The 22,448-nt window shown below is 38.4% G+C and overlaps 1 protein-coding gene across 1 annotated transcript in view; it reads left to right on the top strand.

Moving 5' to 3' along the window:
* The window catches only part of SHANK2 (SH3 and multiple ankyrin repeat domains 2), a 319,337-nt gene that overhangs the window by 28,521 nt on the left and 268,368 nt on the right, over positions 1-22,448 (top strand). The window contains exon 9 of the mRNA XM_009334543.1: positions 14,491-14,557. Within this exon, the coding sequence (XP_009332818.1) occupies positions 14,491-14,557 (67 nt within the window). The remainder of the gene's footprint in view (positions 1-14,490; positions 14,558-22,448) is intronic.

Genomic DNA, 22,448 nt, shown 5'->3' with positions numbered 1-22,448 from the left:
AAACATTGGAACAGGCTGCCCAGGGAAGTGGTTGAGTCACCATCCCTGGAAGTATTTAAAAGACGAGTAGATGAGGCGCATAGGGACATGGTTTAGTGGGCATGGTAGTGTTGGGTTGACAATGATCTTAGAGGTCTTTTCCAACCTTAATGATTCTATGATTCTAAGTAACACTTCAACAGGAAAGTGCTTGATGGCAAGTTAGAGGTGACCTTGAGTGTCAGCAGATTTCCTGCTACTGTCAACTTCAAAGTATTGACAAACTGTTAGGCAGATGCTTCTTATCACTGGCACATGAAGTACAGTTACCAAAAGTCAATACTCGGTTCATTATACAGCCGGTGACAAGAAGATAACAAAGCAGAATGTAATACCCTTGCTGGAAACACGAGACAGCAAAGATGCTTCTGCCTCAACTACTTCTGAAGATATTGCAGCTACTTTTGAAAATTCGGACCTCAGCCTAAGGGGCTTTCACGAATACTCTCACTTGGCTTGATAAGGGCTGCATACAGTAAGAGATACAGGAGCAGAAAAATACATATGGATGCAGAATGGGGTTAAAATTCATTCGCCTTGACCCAGTGATGGTTTGCATAGCACTGGCTGATCACTCCTAACCTTTGTCTTAACCCCTGTTGTTTTTCAGAAAAGCAGACAAATGGAAGTAATATGGTAAAACATAAAGAAATTAAATGATAGGACTATCTTTTATTGAGAAGGGCAAAATATTGCCACACTTGGAGATGCTAAAAATCCTTACTGCAGAATGTGTCTTTTTTAAAAAAAAGCTGTTGTTGCTGCACTTGTGAAGGAGTGTCCATGAGACCGTCTTTTGTATTGTGCTCCATGTAAATGATCCGAGACCCTTTTCTTGTTCCCCTTTGCGCTTTCTCTCCCTGCTCAGACAGGGGTGCCCAGCTGAAATGCCACAGGTGTTCTCACATGCAGCAGGATTTCCCTGGGAGAAACAGTGTCTCTGAGGTAGCTAGGAGCCAATCTGTTTGTTTTTCCACCAAATGGATAAAGTTCCAAAAGCTCAGAAGCAACTGAAACTAGGTTATAAAAGGGAACACATTAAGCAAACTAAATTGGAAGGGTCACTACCAGTTCCTGCCTCAATGTAAGAAAGGCTTGTGTGTGATTCAGACACCCGTAGTTGCCGTGGGTGAAGTTGCAAGAGGCAATGGAGATTTGTATAATCTTAATTTAATTATAGGATTTTGACAGCAAGATTGAATATTGCTCCTGTGATTTTGTTTATGCTATATCCTAGAAGAGAAGGCAGCAAGGGTAAGTTCTTAAATAGCCTGATCGTAACTGAGCAGTCACACATAGCATGTCTTATCCTTGTAAAAAGGTCAGCTGTGACAACTGTGCGTATTTTTTTTCTGTAGCTATAAAGAACGTGGTAAATCTTGTCATTGGAAACACTTTACTTCATTGTTGTGTCTACCAGAATAAGTTTTTGTATTTTTATTGGTTTAGAGCAAATTTGGGGTGAATAAATGTTGTGTCTCTAAGACATCAAAAAACCCCATTAGTCCTAAGATGGGTGTTATATGAACAAGGTTAATATAAAATGTCCATTTATTTGTAGTGCATTGTTGCCAGGGTTTTACATGTATTGAAATGGAAATGATAGGCACTGTATAAACATCTAGACAGTGACAGATATCCAGTATTTTTTTTCCTCAGTGTTCTGGCAAAGAAGTATATTATATCAGACTCTGCTCCAGGAGAGATGAGAGATGTTGTCCTTTTGTGAATTTCTGATTCCTGTACCTGTATGTGTGGTATAAGAAGGTTAAACCTTATGGGAAATTTGTTTCACGAACCATAGATAAGGATGCTTGTGGTAATCTGCTACATTTACATTTTTCTTATTGTTAAACCGTGTTATTTTGAGATATTAATACCATTCAGTTTCTCTATAAAATGTAATACCTTATTACATTTTGTATGCCGCTATTATGTGTGTGTAATAGCTTTAGTGACACTGATTGAATTAGTCAATACTAATGAACCAGAAATATTGGAGAAACTGTAACCCACCTTTTGTGCTGAGGCTGCTTCTGCCATGATGACCGGGATGCCCAACCGTGTCCTGCTGTTCTCCTGTGTTCCTCTGTCTGCTTGTGTCCAAACGGATTGCCACAACTTCAGACTAGATCTAAGGAAGAAATGTTTTACGCTGAGGGTGGTGAAGCACTGGCCCAGGTTGCCCAGAGAGGTGGTGGATGCCCCATCCCTGGAAACATTCCAGGTCAGGTTGGACGGGGCTCCGAGCAACCTGATCTAGTTGAAGATGTCCCTGCCCACGGCAGGGGGGTTGGACTAGATGACCTTTAGAGGTCCCTTCCAACCCCAACTATTCTATGATTCTTTGAACTTACACTTGCATTTCTGGGCAACGATGATATTTTTATTTTGTGTCCGTGCAGTGCTAAGCACAACCTGTGAGTGGGACTTGTGGGCACTTCAGGCCTGCAAGTATGGATTAATGATCATAGTTATGATGGACAGGTGATGTGGTCACATGATCTCTCGCTTTTCCATGACTATACAGGCTATTCAGTGTTCATTTCTGGCAATATCCGAGTGAGTTCTTGTTGCTTATAAAAATGGAGGATCTGTGCCTCTAGGATAGACTTAGCATCTTCTTGCATTGCCATTTGGAGAGAACATTCGTGACAAGCAGTTGGCATACACTGCTGTCCCGTATCCGTCTTCGTCAGACTATGTTATTGGCATTGACTTTTCCTAGACTGCTGTTTCCAAAGGTTTTATTATAGTTAACCCACAGAGTTTGGAACGAATCCACCAAATGTATTAGGTAAAATAATCATAGTATTTTATTAACCTGACGCATTTTATCCTAAGGGCTTTCAAAAAGCATTTTCAGCCATTCGGCTTAGCGGTTTAAGCAACACTGTATTATTAAGTGTTTGCAGAATTGAATCCCGTGAACAGTTTTTACTGTGAAATAGTGGGCAGTATCTACTGCCTGCTGTGAGTAGGAAGACATTTTTCTGAAAGTGTTTGGGGAAGAAGCTGCTAATATAGCCCATTTTGGCTTTTCTATGGGGTAGGACTGCCTTCAGAGGTGAAAGTTTTTACCCTACAGCAGCACAGACCTATACACACTAGCTAATTTTTCTGTTTAACCCGACATTTACTGTAATGTCAAGGAAAGCAAAATCTAGCAAATAGCACACTTGCTCAGTCTTTTAGTAAAAGAGTTCTGCTGAAGAAGGTTGCATTTCATGGCTTTTTGATTTAGCATATTATTGGGGGGGGAAGGGAGAAAATTAAGTCAATTTTATTACTGGCTGAGTCTTATCTGATTCATCTGATGCTGCAACCTGGCGTTATCTGCTTTTAGTAAATACTCCTTTGAAATTGCTGGTCGCCCATGTAGCAGTAATAAGGATTATGTAGTAACTGGATTTTGATGGCTCTTTCCAGCTTGAGCTAGATTTTCCCGTGGAATGAGTCTGTAATTGTAAATGTGCGTGTATCACACTGCTTTTTCTTTTCCATATTAATTATTAAAACACCAGTGTAGAAAAACGCATCTTACTTGAGAGTGACTTGCCAGGTGGCATTTTAGTAGAGAAGCAGAAAGAAGATGTAATTTTTTTCTCTACTTTTAAAATAGAAGTAAACATTAAATTTCCCAATACATGCAGTGACCGTGGAGGAGGCTTAACACAATCTGTACAAAGTAGGGTAACCTAAAAATCTTAGTTCTTTCTCATCTAAAGAACCAGGAGGAAATAAAAGAACGCCGTGAAGCAGCGAAGTTGTGCCTGGGATGAATTTGCCTGCATGTTCCTTTTTTGCTTCCTGACATCTTTCGTGGTAACTTTAATCGACTTGCCCGCGTATTCAGTTCAACACTTTCTGGCTGCTGGTTCTTGCATAACAACGGATCCTTTTGTCATAGGAGTTAAGTTTGCATTTGAAAGCCGAGAGAGTGAGATGATTTAGAAGTGATTTGCTTGCATGTTGTGAAGAAAGGACTTATATTTTTTTTATCTTGGTGTCCGTGCAGGCTTAGTTTAATCTGAAGGTATTCAGTCGTGGCTTATTCATGAATAAGAGTAGTTAAGTTTTAAGAACACTGTTGTGCATGTTCATGAAAGGACAGTGTAAAATAAAATACACGTAATTTTTAAATCATAGTAAGGTTACTGAAAAATGAACAAGGCTGCCTAGAGGCATTTTAGGTGTCGGTCCAGTATAGAGTCCTGCTAAGACAGCGCTGCAGGACATAAAGAGACTAAAAGGAGGTCATTCAGTGTGATAGCCTTCTCTTAATTTTGACTTGAATTCACTAAGCTAGTCAGCTCTGGCACTGTTTCGTGGCTACTGAGTGTATTTCAGAAGACCCATAGGGGCTGTAAAATCTCTTGTAAGCAAAACCAGCATTTTAGCAATGAAAGTGTGCCAGCACTGTTAGGCTTGCAGTGTACTTTTTTGATACCCAGTTAAATACGTATTGTGTATTTGGATGCACGTTGTTGTATATTTGCTTATTTTTAAAATATTAATTGCTCAAAAACATTGTTGCGTTTCCTACAGTAGCCACTGCTGCAGAAGTCTCTTTGTCATTGCCCAGCTGAGACATTGACCTTGTCCCACCCATTGTAGGGCACCTTCCACGAGGCTCGGGCTCCAAGGGTGTGAAAAATGCCTAGATCTTAGCGCTGCATGTAGCAATACTTGAAGTTTAAAAACGTAGTCTTCAATTACTCTTAAAAAATAGCCAGGGTACCAGTGTGAGGTGGTCCTCACCTGGGAAGCCGTCGAGATTGCTTGGAGGGCTTACGTAAGGGACTGCAGCCAACTCAGCGGAGCTGTCTACTTACTGCGCTGCGGAAAGCATGAGTACTTTGACCTTAATACTAAGGCGAAGTGATCGTGGCAAGCCTTTGTTTAAACAGTGCTAAAATGATCAAGGGAATGATGAAGAGCCTCAAAGAAATATTGGCCCTTTCCCATAATTTATATTTTCAGATGCTAAAACTAGTTGTTGAGCAAATGTAAGGTATCTATTTTAAGATACTGCATGTCAATATCTGACTACAGATGGCTCCGTGAATCATAGTTGGAAGAAGGAAAATGTTAGACACTAAGATATTGTTGCTAAGAGATTTTAGTACACAGTATGCTAACATGTGCTGGCAAATTTGGGAACAGTAGCAGCAGCATGCTTTTGGAGAAAAAAATTTCCGTGGTGAAGAAACTGTCTTCAAAGGACTATTTAAAGGATAGTAACATTATTGTGCTTTGTTGTATCAAGAACTGATGAAGATGAAATTGTCTTTCAAGCAGATAACACACAGAAAACATCCAAAAGGTAAAGCTAATCCTGCTATCCGATGAAATAGAAAGTGGAGACTAGAAAGAAAAAGAGAAACCCTCCCGTACTTTGGGGTTTAAATTAAGCAAGTTTCAAGAAGATTAAAGGTCATGGTTGCTGATATTTTGCCATCTGCTGGACATCAGATATATTAATATACAAAGTTAGCTCCTTTTAAAATGCATAATATTAAGCTGGTATTACATTATATAATTAAAATTGTTAAGAATTCTTTTCTGTCCAGGAAAGAAGCATGTATGACAATGCTGAGTATGATTTTTTACTTATATTCTTTCATAACATTACTATAGAGTAATTTAGGAAAATTGCCAGCATTTTATTGTCCTGGTAGAGAATGTGGGTTATTTCTGCACTTAATATAAATCTTTCCTGACTTTTATTTAAAGAAAAAAATATTAAATTTTACTGCTTTTCTTTATTCTATGTGTATCTTATTCATCTTATTTCAGTTTTACCGAAACTTGAAAATGTGATACCTGAAATAAAGCTTCAAACTGATAAAATTAATTTTCTCAATTAATTTTATTTTATCAAATAAAACCTTTCGGTTCTGATATATTTTCAACAAAAACATTATTATCTTATTATGTGTACAAGATATTACACAACTATGAACTTCTCAAAATAATAATTCGCTTCTGACATATTTCTAATTAGAAATATTACATCTCAACTTCAAAAGTGATTACTTTTTAATAAAGTTTTGGAGTGTAAATCTAAATGTGTGTCTCCATAATGTAAACATATGTATCTTCTTGAGGTTGTGTTGCATGTCATCCATATTATATGTATTCAGGAGCGCTGTTAGAAAAAGAGAGTGAGTTAGTGATATTAATAGTATATTTATCAAGCATTTGGTTTTATTTTATAATGAGGTGAAGTAAGAAGCTCCCGCTAGTTTTATTTTACAATGTTGTAGCCTCAAAGTCAAAAATCGACTGTAACCAATACAACCACAAAATGTGGGATGATACTTTGCCCTTTGATTTTGGAAAGTAAAATACAGAATTCATGATTATTCAGCATTTCTATTTTAGATGATATAGTTATTTTAACTGTATAGGATTTTCCAGCTGGTTCAGGAAAAAAACCCCGTTTTGTTGTATTTATTGAATTTTTAATGTCTTCTCTAATTGAAAATACCTAAAGTCTATGTTGTGATTTGAGCTCAGAACAATGCTTGCCAAATTGTCCCATTTTGCTAAGGTGTTACAAAAGAATGTATTTCCAAAAGAAATTGAGTTCCAGGTATGTTCTTCTATTTATTGAATAAATAAACATACCTTCATGTACAAGCTCTCTGAAATTGTGTAAGAAAGCAATAGTGTTTGCTAAGTACATTTTTCTCCCACACCTATGGAAAAGAAATTTGGAACACAGATTGCTTCTTGCTTTTCCAAACCGAACTCCATCTGTACCACTGAAGAGAGTTTTAAAATCTACACGCTGCTCATATATGAGAGCAACGAATGCATATCGATTTAAGATACTTTTTTTTCAGAGTCTGCAGTGTGCTGCATGATTTTGTGTCACTATTTATCAGGGATGGAACCTCATCGTGCTGTGTGCTGCACCGGCATGCACAGGCATACGTGAGAGCAGGGTCTTCGCACTTAACAACCTAAATTTAACTTTCTGATGTCCTGGTGGATGACTACTGCATACTTGATGGTACACAGTGACAAACTTCAAAGTGGCTTTAGTCCAAAAAGCCTTTACCTCTTGGTTTTATCAGGGAGAGCTTTTCTTTCGAGAGGAGACGATAGAAATATGTTGAAGTTGAACTACGTTGCCTTTTCATTGCCCCACAGTAAGCACCATTGGATTTTCATAGCAAATTAAAAGGTTTTCTGTCTCCAAAGGTTATGATTATAATGGAACGGTTTAGAGATTGCCTTGCTGTTGGATTATCACCTCTTTCTTCATATTGCAGCTATTGGGTGAATTGTTGATACGATTTTTGTCTGGAAACTCATGCTTATTGAAAATGATAACATTTCTGATATTTTTAATATTAAGGAAACACGCCCTGATTATAACACATGGAAGAGCTTTTCAGGCGGTCTTTTCATTAAGGAAGTGATCCGAACCGTTCCTCCTAAACCCACTTGTGTTAATTTCTCAGGAGTCTCTGCTGATTGTGCATCGTATTGCATAACGGCTGTCACTGCTTGAATGGTGTTTCTTCATTGTTAAAATAATATAGTCCTTAGTGGTACAATAAATAATGTATGATTTTATAAGTCTGTGATTTAGGCGGAAGGCAATTTCTGGAGAGTCTTAGGGTTACAGTCTCATTCGCAGGGTTGTATCACCTCTTCCTTCCAGTTCCACCTGAAGATGGGAACATGTAGGGTAGATGTACCTCAGAGTATCCTGTGGGTCCACCTGTGTTTCCGCTGCTTGGCTGAGACTGAGCAAAGTCAAGACTGAAGTCGCATTTTGTCCTGGGATAGAGCTGTCTCCTTTAATGTATAGTGCCATACCAGAACTCATTGCTCTTTCAAGCTGTCTCGAAAGAGCATCGTTTAGTGAGCGCTGCTGGGTAGCAGAGACAATGGAAGGATGAAAGATCAGCCTTGAAGGAAAGAATAATGAAACGTACTTTCATCAAGAAAGTGAAACTGTTTGGAAGAGAAGAGAAGGGGGAGAAAAAGCAGGTGGGGAGTGCTGACTGTTCTGTCATGAACTGGTTATAGTGAATTGCAGCTGCAACTGGGCAGCCCAAACACCTTCCTCCGCTCTCCGTTTAGGCAACGCATTTTAAAGCTTTATGTCTCGCCTGGTCTAAAATGCAGGCGTGTGCAGAAGGAGGTGCAGCAGCCTTGACTGAGAGTGAAACATAAATGAACTGAGAGATGCTCTCCTCACTCCCATGTGGAAAGTTTGTCAAAATTCATTGGCTGGATTTAAGAGGGGACAACTTCAATTTCTGTCTTTTTTGTATTGCTCCTTATTGTGTGGAGCAGTTTGTTCTAAAGAGCGATAATGTAATACTAGTTTTGGTGCTTGCCTTTCAGGGACTAACTTATAAAGCTCTAAAATTGTGTTTGCTAACAGGCTACAAAGATCTTGCTCTAATTTAATATAAACTCTACCTGTGATACATTTCAAGAGCGGAAAAAATCAATTGCGAAAGGTTAGTGACAGGTAAAGTGTATATATAATTTCCAATTTCCCGAAAGGAACAAAACACTGCATTAATCACAATCAAAAAAATCTCAATACTTTAATGTAAGTAATTGATATATTGACAACTGCATTTATGGGGCTGAAAAGAGAGACGTTGGTGAGTCAGTGCTGCTACTTATATCTGGTCCAGAGTCTGAAAACATTATGAAACTCTGTCGCACTGAAACCTGTAACTGGACATCTGTCAGGTTTCACTGTTTACACAAAGTAGTCTTATTTGCCATCATTTAAACTAAATTTCTTTGGGGAACAAGATTCAGGAAAGCAGAACTAACCAGCTGCGTCAAACATTTAATTTCTGAATTGACTCCTGAAAGCCAACTTAAAAACTGCCTGTATCCGGAGGGAACATTTCTGCCTGTAAACAGAGGACAGGAATAATGCTATGCCGGGAGAAAGAAATACCCTCCTAAAGGTGCCTCACCGGTTACAGTCTTTCATTCCTCGCCCAGTGCCCTGTGCTGGACTAGCCATCGTGGGGTGCCCCCATCTCCTGCCTGCTTCCCCCCCAGTCTCTGCGTCACAGCTACTTCATTCATTCAAGTTTCTACTTCACTGAGCTTTCACTTAGTTACCATCCATAGCAACTAGCCAAGTGTCAATTAAACTCCTTCCCTTCTTCACTAAATTGGTGGCAGAGCATCTGGCATTGCCAGGCGTGGCAAACAGTAAGCCACTGTAACCAGTTGCATCACTTGAAAGAAACATCTGTCTGTGAGACAGTAAGCGAGACGATGGGGTGACTGTAGCAAGCTTTGCTTCTGCCGAGGCAGAGCAAATATCCGTATAAACACTGGTCACGCTCTGCGTTCCGGACCCTGACAGTGACAACCAGCTCTCATCTCCGCTCAGCTGCCTTGCCCAGAGGGTCGTTAACCCCATGGCTTGGTGCTTCACAGCCCTCTGAGCGTGTCTCAGCTGTGACCTGTTTCAGCGACTCCATTAACTTTTTGTTACGATGACATTATGAAGACAGAGTATCGTGGAAATAGGAGGTGATACCGCCAGTCTAGCTGCATGGGTTTCCCTTACTTCCCTTTGATTTTGTATGAGTTACCTCCTACTGAGACGTGTCTTCCTGCTTAGCTTTACTTTCTGCTCACCTCCCTCTTGTAAGTATATGTACTTATTCACATCAGTCATGTATGTTAGCAAATGTAATTTGAACGTAATTAGGTGCCCGTGTTAACACCCTTAGCGGGGTCAGTTAAACTTGGAGGGGAGGGAGCTGATAAATGATTCACTTTGGTTACTATCATTCATATAAAATTGCCCCTAATGATGATTAAAAAAAAAAACCAAGAGAGTTTCTGTTCTCTGTGCTGTACAGCAGAATATATGGCAGAGATCCCAACCAAATGTCAGTGCAGCAGATAAAGATCCTGGTTTGGGTCTGAAAGCACTGTACTTGAACTACTTACTCCTGCTTTTCAGCTGGACTTGGATTGACGCCGTGCTGTGACGCTGCAGGTGCAGTCTTTCTGATTCTGGAGCTGATGCAAAGTAAATACGCCTTTTAAAAATTGGGCAAAAAAATGCAGGTTTTAGTGGAAATTGTAGATGATTGATTTTTTTTTTTTAGACAATGCGTAAACAGGTTTTATCAGGTTTACAGAATAATGTGACTAAGGACATGCAGATTTTTGATGTAAGATCAGTGTCTTGCCTGTGGCAAAAGGACGAAATGAAAGGACATTTGCTGCAGGAATGAAAGAACCTGAATTATAGTAAGACTGCTGTATATGCAGTTTTTAAAAAGCTGCAATTTTTGAAGTTTCAGCATAACAGAGTCTGTAGATAGCCTCTAGTTGTAAAGTGCTACCTCCAGCCTTTCACGGTAATATTTCATGTCTGTAAACATGCATGTGATGCATTTTGATGACTGGAATCCAGTTCCTACTGGAATTGGAAAAAAAAACTTTCACTGTAGTTTTGCTGGCTGTGCTACTTTTTCACTGCCAAGAAGAGGTGTCTTGTGATCGGAAAAAAACCCCACCCCAAACAAAACCCTCTTTCCTGCCATAACCTCTAAATTAGAAATCTAGCACTTGACTACCGAATGTCCTGAAAACCAAAATATGGCTATTTAAAAACATGTAGTTTTTAAATACGAAGTGTATTTTCTGCGAAGATACTACATTAGTATTTTTTTTCTAAGGTACAAAGAAATTTAGTACAATTATAGAACTTCAGTAAGGTTCTGATTTAGTTTTCATCTTAATCGAGGGGAGACGTTACACCACCTTAATTTGGTTCAAGCCCTGGATCTTGTGAAGACCATTCACTTGCCCTAATGCATTCACGCTTACAGTTTTATTTGAACACTCTAACTTTGGTTCAAGATGAATTTTGATGGAAAAGAGGCTGTGGTTGCTGTGCTTTGTAGTTTGCAACTGTAAAAATTGAATGAGAATAATCTTGTATCTTTCAGAGTTTTCTCTGACTTCACTTTCACCCACACTCTTTACCCATCAAATTCAAGTGAAGTACATTGATGTTATGCCAAGAAATATTTGTACTTTTTTACTTTTTCGTGCTTTCTTTAGATCTTAACATATTTTTCCTTCATTTTTGCTGTTAGAATTTTACATACTGTTTTTAGCGAATGGAAGTAAATTAAATTGAGAGAAACGATACCTTGAGCTTGCTGAATCTAGTGCTTGATTCAGAAGCAAGTACAGGAACAATGCTCTGTCAAGCTGTCTCTTAGCTATCTGGCAATATCTTTTTTCAAGTAATAAAATGTATTTATCACTTCAACAGCATGTTTATACTTGAGTTTTAAAATCTACTCTCTATCAAAAATTCTTTCCTTTGAGTAACATGGCTGCTGTCTAGCAAGCTGCCTGTCACTGGTGAATTCCCTGATTGAATTTTACATGCTAATTAGGGGTAATGTTGAAGGGAGACATTATTGCTTGCTTAGAATGTAGAGGAAACCCCTGATCTACACACAAATGTTGCTTTTATGAACCTGAACCAAGCCAGGCTGCAGAACGTGAAATAAGGAGAGAGTATTTGTATGGCTCCGCTGTTACTTTCATAGTGCCGTTTGCCAGGGAGAATCATGAGTTACACTTCAGAAGCCGTACAGAGGAGGCTGGGGGCCAGATTCTGATTCGTTATCCATGGTGAGAAGCAGCTGATTTCAGGAGTAGTTCCTGGAATAAAGGTCATCTTACTAATGGTTAAAATAGTAATTTTCAGATGGATAATTGCCTCTGTTGGTGATGAGGTGGCAGTGCACCAATCTACCCCTGTCTCTGACCTTCCTGATCTTTGCAGATATTATGGCATGCCGGAGTCTGATGACATATCTGAGCAGAAACACTTTATTTTTTCAACTGCGGCCTAAAAGCAGAAGTGGGATTGTGTTGAACCAGTATTATTGATTCACAGTAATGCATTTTGCTCCCAAGAATCCATCAACGTTTGACGTAACACAACTGAGAAGTGCCCAAAGCAAAGCATTTCCTTACTGTTAATATTGTAATGAGAAAATAATTACATGATTATCACTAGTAAGTATGGTGATATTATATGCAGGTTAATTATTTAAAGGACAAAAATGATTATAGTGCACGTGCCATGCTCATGGCTGCCTACTGAGGATTGTTTTAAAACACAAGTGTACGTGTATTGCGTATAACTGCTAGGTACTATATAAATGTGGAATAGGATTTCTGCCATGAAATAGATACACTCAAAATGGAAAGAAAACATAATTACTGTATTTAGCCTTTACGTTGGATAGAAATTTTTAATGAAACAAAAAAAAGAGGGGGGGGAACCTGGATTCGGGGCATAAGCACGATAAATGTTCAGTTCTTTTGTTTGGTAATCTAAACCATTTATTCTAATACTGTATTATACTTAAAATACAGTAATTTCTTTAAACTCTTGCTTGTACTTTACTAGCTAGTCGACTTTATAACCTAACCTAAATCAGTCTGTCTCTCTATAGACCAACTATTGCTTGCTTAGGACCAAAAGGTAAATCGGAGATTACTTTGCTGTGTTTGAAAACATTTGTTTAAATCTGGGTCCTTCCGCAGGGATTTCCAGGCCTGTGTACAGAAAGGGATTAACGAGTAACGGCTCAAAGCATAAAGACTAATACAGGGGGAGTCTCGGGTCTAAAGAAAGGCCTTAAAATGAAGTCACCAGGAGGACTGTAGAGGGGAGAAAAGAGTGTGACAATCTGACTTTCAACAATCCCATCTAGTTGTATTTAGGAGTGTTGCAGAGAGTTCTTTTTTCTAAGGCAGTGCACCCATGCCTGTAGCAAATAGTCTTCCTAGTACTGTGTTTCAATGAGACTTCTTCCAGTGTTGCGGTAGGATATATGGTAAGTCCACTCCGAGCCCTACATGACACGTGTTAATGGCAGAAAGAGGCATCATGCAAATAGTAGACGCTGAATTAAAAGTGCAGAAAATATGTGTAATTATTTTATTTTTAGGTGAAATGGATGTAATGGTCGTGACTCGTGATTTAAGCCTGCTCTGAGTCTCCCATTTAAAGCAGATTTGGAAACTCTTAAATACATAATAGTCAAGATTTTCTGTCTGTAGTTTGTTGATGTCTGTAAAGTCTTCATTTTTGAGGATTTCCATATTAGTTTGTTTCGGTTGCTAGTAAATAAAATTGTCCATTCAATTTCCTGGGGCGAGTGCAGAAATAAGGTCTCATGCTTGTTGCATGAAGAGATATAACTGACATTAACTGTACTTCATACACCTCCCTAAGACCATTTCAGCACTTCAGTCTTCCTTTGCATTATTCTTCATCCCGGAGATTTGTGGGGTGGTACAAACCAGAAGATAATCTTTCTTGGTCATCAGCTCAGAAATTTCCCTGAGTTTTCAATTATTTCTCGTGACTGACAGTAGCCCTATATCCAGGGGAGTCCTTAAATAAGATTTTTTTAATTTTTTTTTTTTTTTTTGGCCTGCACCTTGTATATGCAGAAGCTTCTATGAGAAAGGTGAGCCCAGCTTATCCCTTTTACCTACATCAGGAAAGCCACAGCGCCATTAGGGGAACAGTATCTGTCATAATATAAAGCTGCAAAATGGAGCCAGAAAAGGCAATTGCTGAATATTCAGGGCAAAAATAGGAGAAGAAGAAAAAGGGAGGAGACAGCAATGGCATAACCAAATCACTTTCCTCATATCCAGGGGAGATGTTTCTCTCTTTAAGTGCATTTGGATGAGAATCTGGAATAGATAGTTACACATCTGTGTTCGACAACCAGGAAATAAATGAAAAAGAAAATTACTATTTTAAAGCTATGTTTATTTAAAACACTTTAAATTCTATACATGTGCATAAGCTTTTCCAGTTCCTCTTTCTTCAGTCTTTTTTGCTGTCTTAGCGGTACCTGAATACTTGTAGTTGTTGATACTTCTTCAGGTTATCCCACGTACATTGCATTGTAGCCCCTGTTCTCATTGTTCAGGTAAGTAGCGAGGCAGGAGCAAAGGGAAATAATATCTTAAACGTGTCTCTCCGAGCCTGCTCCCGTAGCATTCTCCACACATCAGCATAGCTCCCAGAGCTTTGGGGATGGTGCGTTTAATGTTCACTGCTGGTTTTGACTGCCACAACGTGAAAAGCCACAGCTCTTCGAGCAGTCTCCTGAGACATCCACGATCGCAGCGTTCGTAGTAAATGGGGAACTGGGGGACTGGCAGTGCTGCTTACAAATAGATTGAGAGATCATTTCTCAACGTTGTTTCAGAAATGGATTGCGTGTGGTAGTTGCAGGATAGAAGTAATAAACAGTTACTCCACTTTGTGAAATGAAAATACATATGTATGATGTTTGTCAGTAATGTAACATGCATATTTTCTTACTTAATAAGTGATGGCAATGTATTAATTGTAACTATTTTACAATCCTTTAGGTGGCTATAATAGCGGGAAATTTTGAGCTCGCTGAATATATCAAGAATCACAGGGAAGCTGATATTGGTAAGCAAAATATTTACAGACACTGAAAATAAGTTATGCATGTTTAAACCAAGGTTTTGCAAAGATGGTAAATCTGAGTCAATGCGAGATATGACTACAGGGCTGATGACAGTATTGTTTCAGGGAGATTTTAAAAGTAAGTTTTCTTTAAAAAATGAAGATGGGGAAAAAGCTGAAATGTTTTCAAAATGTGCTCTGAAAATGAAAAATTGATAAGTAATGCAAAAGAGTGGTAGATGCTTTATTAATATACATTAGCCAGTTTGTAACAGATTAAATACGCATCCACGTACCTGGCTGAATTGGCTCTTGCAGGCTGTTTTGGCATCGGCCTAAAGCTGTTCTCAAGCAGGCATAATTGGTCTGAAGAAGAAGACGAGGAAAGATGCTCCTCTGCAATTAAATGACTATATGGCAGAAACTGTCTATCCATATCCATAAAACCCTCTCCTCTCACTGAGTTTGGTGTGGGGCACTGGACGAAGGCTAGCGACAGGCGTTAAGGGCCCTTGACAAAAAACCTCAAGGCTTTTTAAAGATATTTTTTACATTGGGAGTTTTGCCATTAAAATAAACCAGTTTGATAAAAGTGATTTCTGATACAGTTTAATTAAAATGAATTAAAATGCTTTAATTCAAGTTAATTAAAGTTCCACAGGAACATCCTGAAGTTGAACGAAAAAAGGCATTCCTTTTGAAGCAGGAGGGTCTGTATAGCCGCCTGCACTCATTTAACTCAGTGATGCAAATCTGTGACTTGATAGTATTTAATTTATGTGGAAAACTAGGCCAGCTCACATGAAATGTAGGATTGTGAAAGAATTGCTCTGGATTAAGGCCTCCTTTCCATTTCCCTCCGTTGTTGCATATGGTCTGCAGGGGTACACTTAAAAATTCCGTGTGGTAATGTGAATTCTCGTAGCACTGCGATGCTTTCAACTCTTTGCAGTACTCATTGAGAAAACCGAGGACACATTGCATAAAAGTTTTGTGTAAAAGTCATAACTTCCGCATAAGAGTTCGTAGTGAGTTTGGAAGGTTTTTACGTCAGAAAGTGGGATAGTTCCTTTCCACGTAAGAAGTCTTCATCCTTCTGTACTTATAAACAATCTGATGTAAAAAAATTAGCTGAAAATGAACCAGTTATTCCTAATAGGGTGAGCACCTTATTGTTTATATTCGCATGTGGCTAATGGTTTTATAACTTCATGACGATGTTGAAATGAAAGGAAATGGTTGTTTAGATTCAAATGTTCCCTTTATTTCTTCCGTGTTAGTTCTTGATATTTTGGCTTGCGTGTAGAGTCAGTGCAGAACAAGTACCGCACATAGACAATACACAGTATTATGGTTTACATTTCTCTGAATGGGTTTTGTTCTCTTAAAAACAGTTGCATACAATAAAAGAAAAAAAACTTGTAAAGGAATGACTTGCTAGTATTAATTGTGCATACACTTACAGTATGAGTAACTGCAAAGTAAAAGTAACATTTACAAACAGTAGCCCCTAAACTGGTTTGCGTGAAACCACGTTGATGTTAATGTCATCATTTTTTGGACCGACCAGTTCTGCACTACTTTTCCTTTCCCCTGACGAGTGCAGGTTTCAAGTTATGTCAGTATGTGGGAGAAATTGGAATGTAGCTATGAAGTAGATGGATGAGACTTGTTCCCGAAACAAGTGATAGCCACGTGGCTGAGGCTTTAGACAGAACTTATTATTGCTGACTGTAAGAACTTTCTGTGGGATTTGGTGATTTCTAGAAAATTGCTTAGAAAATATATCCTATGGGAAGATTCTCCAAATTTTCCTGACGCCTTCACTTTTCCACTGAAAAATAGAAATACTGATGCTTCCATGATTCGCTTGCGTTTTTTGCAAGGTGGTGGTGGACTGCACATAACTATTTAAACTGGTAGATTTGTCTTAAAGAATAAACATTACGTTATATTGTTTCCTCCCAGCTAATTCAATTTAGCCAGACATTTGTCCCTTAAGATTTACTGCTAAAAAAAAAAAAAAAGTCATCGAAATGCCTATTTCTGGAATGCCTCCCAGTTTAAAAAAAATAACTAAATCAAAGAAGACTATGCTGAGCAGAAAACCTGAGAGCTACTATGATGATGAACGTGCAGAATGATGTCAGCATTTATACTTTAACAAGTTGGCTCTTCTTTATCTCACTTGCCTGGTTATCCACTATATTTGCGTAGTTTTGGATGTATTCCAACATATATCATTTGAGTAATGTACCTTCTTAGAGCCCAGAGGCAACAGAGTGGGAAGGAATAGCAAAGAGCTTGAGAAGTATTCTCATGAAGAGAAGAAGGACAGATCATACTATGAAGTCTCTTGAGAAACGTTTCATCTTTCATCCCTCAGAAAGTGTATTTTTGGTTAGATATTGAATTTTGGTATTGAACCAGTTCATTAAACCTTGTTGTTATTATTTTAGGCTCATGTAATAATTGTTATTATATTTTATAATTCTTTTCGAGTCATTTAATAAGTTACAACAGGGGGAAATTCTTTGGAATATGTGCACCTTTGGGTGGGTCTCTTTTTTTCGCTGGAAGTTTAAGCTGTTAGGTGATGAGCTGTTCCATCATTTAATAGTAAGCTTGTCGATGACATTCATGATTATTCGCAATAGCATTCATTGGAAGGAGGGGCTGGTGATGCATCGGGAAAAACTCCGCATTGCTCTTGATTCATTGGAAAGAACTCCACATTGCTCTTGGAAGATTTCTGACCTAATCTTGTAACTTCTAGTGATCTTCATACACAGTATCTTTCGTTATAGATACTTTTAAATGCAAGCCTAATATACAGCTGAGTAATACAAGTGGCAATACTATTTTTTTCAGAAAGAACCTACCTACTTTCCTGGGCATGTCGTCTTAAGGATGGGAGAATTTTAATTGGTGGAAGCGACTGGAGGCTGGACCTAACTTAGTAGTTTCAAGAGCAGTTTTTTATCTAGTGACAGAAACAAGATTTTACATTTTTCAAACTGAAGTATCTGAAATCTGAAAAATCATATTTGCTTGAAATCCCTAATCTTACACAGTGAGGAACTACACTATCCGTGTCCATCTGTTTTGACATGTGCTAATTAACATTATTCTTAGATAATGTTGTTGTCCCAAACTATTGCAGGAGGAAGTCACTTGTACTTTCAATGCAGAAGGTATTATGTGGGTGTCTTCCAGTTTGTCAGTAGTCACAAAGCTGTTTCAAGTGGTGTTGCCAAAACTGCAATTATAAGCATCTAACAGCAGTAATGTAATGCTTATGATTCATGGTCCTGTGCCATGCATTGCGGTGAATGAGCTGCTTGGTTCAGCGGCAGAGATCGTAGCTCAGCCTTTCCGCAGAAGGAGGGTATCGCTGCCTGTGGAGTACGGGGATGAGTCTGCGGCGCGCCGACAGCAGAAGCGCTACATCTCAATGCACTGGTCCACAAGAGCTCCGCATAAATAATATATGCTTAAGTGCTGGGTATATCACTTATTATCTCCTCCACCTTTGCCTGCCAATTATATTTCATTGGCATTTAGAGTAGAATACCATTTCAAGCTGTACGCAAACTCTGGGATTGTTCAGTTTAGAAGGGGCTGAACTGCATGTTTTAAAGGGAGCCTTTTTTCTTTTCTTCCCCTCCCCCCCTCCCCCCCCTTGGCCTGGATCTGTGCCAGACCGTGGTGCGAAGACTGTCCCTATTGTCGAAGACGATGGAGAAGCAGCTCAGGTGGAAAATGACCAGGGTATCCTCTAGCAGTAGAAAATTCTAATTCACAGCAGAATTACTAAATCTTTGTTCTACAGGTCAAATCCCATGGAGATTGTTCTTCCTTTTTCTTTTTATTTAATTACAAAGCACTTATATTAGACAACTGTGTTGAAATGCTGAAAAACTAGGCATATATAAAATAAGCTTCTTTGCAATAATCTTAAGACTTCACGTTGTTCTGTAAAAAGAAGAAAACATGAAAATATCTATTTTAGAGCCAAAAAAGGCAAAAATAGTGACCCATGTTACTGGAGTAATGTGACATCTGACTGTAAGAGAGGGATGTTTGTCTAAGATGTGTGGGGTCTGGGTATCTCACTCAGATCTTGCCAGATAAAGGCGCCTACTTAGGGCCAATATCAGCGTACATGGTCAGTCAGAGAGACGAAATCTGTCTGTTCCCCTTTTATAGAAGCAAAATGGATTAAAGTTTGTATCCAAGACAGAAGATGTAGGTGCCATTGGCAACCTGATTAATCTGGGGAGTCCCTACCTAGTCATCTGAAAAAAAGAAAGGAGATTTTGCCAGTAAGGTTTCTCAGCTACATAGAATTGTGCTATGGCGGCCATTCGGTTGGCTAAGCTGAGTGTGTTTCAAGGTAGATAAGGTCATTTAGGGTTTCAAAACCATCAGGAGGGGTGAGAGATGTACTCTGGGACAGCTCTGAGCAGCAGCACTTCGGTTGAAGAGCGTGTACCACAGCGATCCTCCACGTTGTTTCTTCAGTCTGGAGAAAGCCTGATTTCTCTCACATTCTCATTTTGGATGGGTGCAGCTCTCTGTCTCTTGGATAATTTCACAGAGGAAGCTCATGGTGAAATGAGGGGCGATCCATGGAAGGGGGAGACCTGGAATCCAAACCCGCTTACTGTTCTCGTGGCTCTGGTCTACAGCGTGTAAACGTTCAGGCCGGGTGGCGCTTAAAGCAGTTGTATTCCTTTTTGGCTGTAAGCCCTTGTGTCTCCCAGCAAACTGGAGTTTTGTAGAACCTGCTTCTGCTTAGCCACAGCACTGGCATAAAAATCTGTTATTCCGTCCTATTAAAAAATTTGACCTTTTCCTCTGGAAGTTCAAAACTGTGGGTTCTCTCACACGTGCTCTCCCTCCTTCTATCAGCGAGTCGCTTCTTCCTTACCTTGCGCCTTTTCCCACCATCAATTTCCAGTTAATCTTTCCATCTCAGGTGGTACATTAGGTGTCTGGGTGACCAGCTTCTTGAAGCCGTGGCATGAAAAGTATTTAGCACAGATAACTATTTTTTTGACTCGGTGCTGCCATTTTCAGAAACAAACTGAGAAAAGCAGCCTTGCAAATGATTCCCGTGGCTTAGTACAATAAGAGACACCGTGCTGTCATTAACAGAGAAAGTTCACGTTAGTCTTATTTCAGACAGGGATGATGCAGTTTTGCAAGAATAAATCACACATAAAAGATAAAGGATTCGGAGGAGAGGAAAAAAGGATATCAGCAAGGGATTAAAAACAAGATCCAGATTTCATTGTATTTATTTCTTTTATGAGGTTCTAAACATCAGGGAATCCCTTTTGTTTTCTTGACAGATGTTTGAAAGGTGAATGAAAATTGCCCTATCATTTAAGAAGTAATCCTATTTGAAACAAATTAAAATAGTATTTTTCATAAAGCAAGAAAACCTGTTACCATAAGGTACTTAGAAACTTGTTTTACAAGCAGTATGAAATACTTAGTATAGCTTCTCAGATTATTTCAATTCATCATGCCCCCAGATTAGTTTTTTGAGGAATAATAACAACATTAAAGCAGCTTATTTTAATTATCACTAATTTGGAAAGTCTTTGGAACCCAGAAGTATCTTGCCGCTCAGTGACTATTGTTCCATCTTTTCTGCTTTGAGGAAGACATTACATATACTCCTGATGTATGGCACAGCAGTCACACATCATTAAAAAAATAATAATAACAACGTCCCTTTTTAAACTTCTTTTTTTCAAACTAGCTAAGCACATTTATAATTTATTTAACTTCATGCATTTATTTATTGCAAACTAAGAGAAAGTAATGGATTAGAAGATGTGATGAATAGAAAAGTTAATCCCTGATTGTTTTCATCCAGCCTGCAGCTGTCTGTGAGTAAATGAGCACAGCAGATTTAGGAAGCATTTGCTATACAGAATTTACAATGGCTTCTATAGGATGGAGGTACAAAAACCAATCATATATGTAAGAATATTGAAGCTTTCATTAGATACAGATATGCAAATATTAAGTATGTTGCAAGCTGATAATCCTTTGACTTGGATAACCTATTTTTAAATCTCTCTTTTGCCTTGGTTCTTTGTGATGAGATGAATTTTCAGATGGATTAAATGACATGGGTTGTTCTTCTTCAAGTGAACAAGGTTTGTTTTATATTGTACATCTTGTCCTTCAGCAGCTCTGAAGCTAGAAGCAATAGAATTCTTTTATTTTTGTTTGCTTTTTGCTTTAGAAAAATGAAACACATTGGGCTGGTGTGCGAGTTTTTGGTAGTTGATTAGCAGACTAACTAATACTTGGATACTGTTGCTAGGCTTCAAGTCAGAGTTCCTGTATTCCTCTATAATTATGCAGAGATATGTGTATGTGATGGTTTGTCTGTGCTTTCACATGGATTATTATTTTTTTTAATATTGAAAATATTAAAATATCTGCTAATATGGTAGGCTTATCCTTTAAAATATACATATTCCACACTGGGCAATTGCTTTTACATAAAACATTTTTCAACTATGAGTAAAAGTATTTATTTTTATTGGAATTGTGACTGTAAACATCTTAAGAAACATGCATTTTATCCTAGAATAAGCAGAACAGGTCTTTCAAAACACAAGGCTATTAGTTGGTTTGTGGTAAAATTGCTTTTCTAACCCATTTTCTTTAATTAGATCAGAGTGATTGAGGTCAGCAATCTTGGTTTTTCAGCTGCAAGTGTTTCTATTAAATGCTAGCCGGCCTGATGAATATTCTGTCTGTTTACTTTTTTATTTTGGTTTGGGGAACCATTTAGTGATTTTGATTTTCATAAATCAAATGCCTGCAGAATACTTCTCAGGTTAGGGGAAATCATATTTTAGAAAGATACAAGCAGAAACAAGAAAAGGCAGTAAATCAAAAGACTTAAAAATCTACAAAACTGTCAGCAGCATGCAATGACTTGTTCTATTTTTATCGCGTGTTACTTAATAGAAGCAAAAGGGACACAAGCGTGTGTTATAGCCCTGTGTATTTGTCATTTGAATGTGAATAACATTAACCTGTTTCATATGCTAGCAGGCATTTTAATGTGGAAAAAGGATGATATTAGTGTAATCAGGATGGCAAAGAGGCCGAGATCTTCATTGCCCACATTTTAAATGCATATTGTTTGGTAGATTGTCATAATCCTATGTTCCCTTTTGCAGTTTCTTTCAAATACCTCTGCTAAATTAATAATTATTTCTCACGTATATAGGAAAAAACCCTTTACATTAATGACGTTTAAGCTGGGTTACAACCAAACAAATATTGATTGGTATGAAATAAATTTGTTGCTATTATTCATCTGTTTTTCTCCAAAGGGTTGCAAGGAGTAGAATGTCATATGCTCAGTCTTGCTATGTGGTAGCAAACAAATTGGAAAACTGGGAATTCTGATCTGTTAATGTAATTACATACCGAAATGTAGGACAGAGCTTGAAAAAAACTTACAGTAGTTTTCTTTTTCCTTTTGATCACAAGTAATTTTCTTCTGTGTGTGTATTAGTACAAAATTGTGTATAACTAGTTTTATTTCAAAGTTTAAACTTTATTTTCAGAAGTTGATTATTCTTGTTGGCCTTTGAAGTTCGGTGTATTCTGTGCATATAATGTGGAACTGCATGCAGAGCAGCGCAAATTATGTAGTGCCTGGTCATTGCCTGTCATTTCTTAGGCTTAGTCTAAATTTTGAGCAGGAAAGTAAGGGGAGAACTGGTGACGTGCATAACTGCTGATATAAGTACAGTAGATTTCGGAAGGATTTGGCCTGGTTTGGCCTGTAGTGCGTGTCCTTGCCACCTGCCAGGTAGGCAACAATTGTCGCAGCTACTCCTGTTGGCGT

The sequence above is a fragment of the Pygoscelis adeliae genome, unplaced genomic scaffold, assembly GCF_000699105.1.
Source record: "Pygoscelis adeliae isolate BGI_AS28 unplaced genomic scaffold, ASM69910v1 Scaffold171, whole genome shotgun sequence".
NCBI classification, from domain to species: domain Eukaryota; kingdom Metazoa; phylum Chordata; class Aves; order Sphenisciformes; family Spheniscidae; genus Pygoscelis; species Pygoscelis adeliae.
This window is presented reverse-complemented; position numbering and strand designations above follow the sequence as displayed.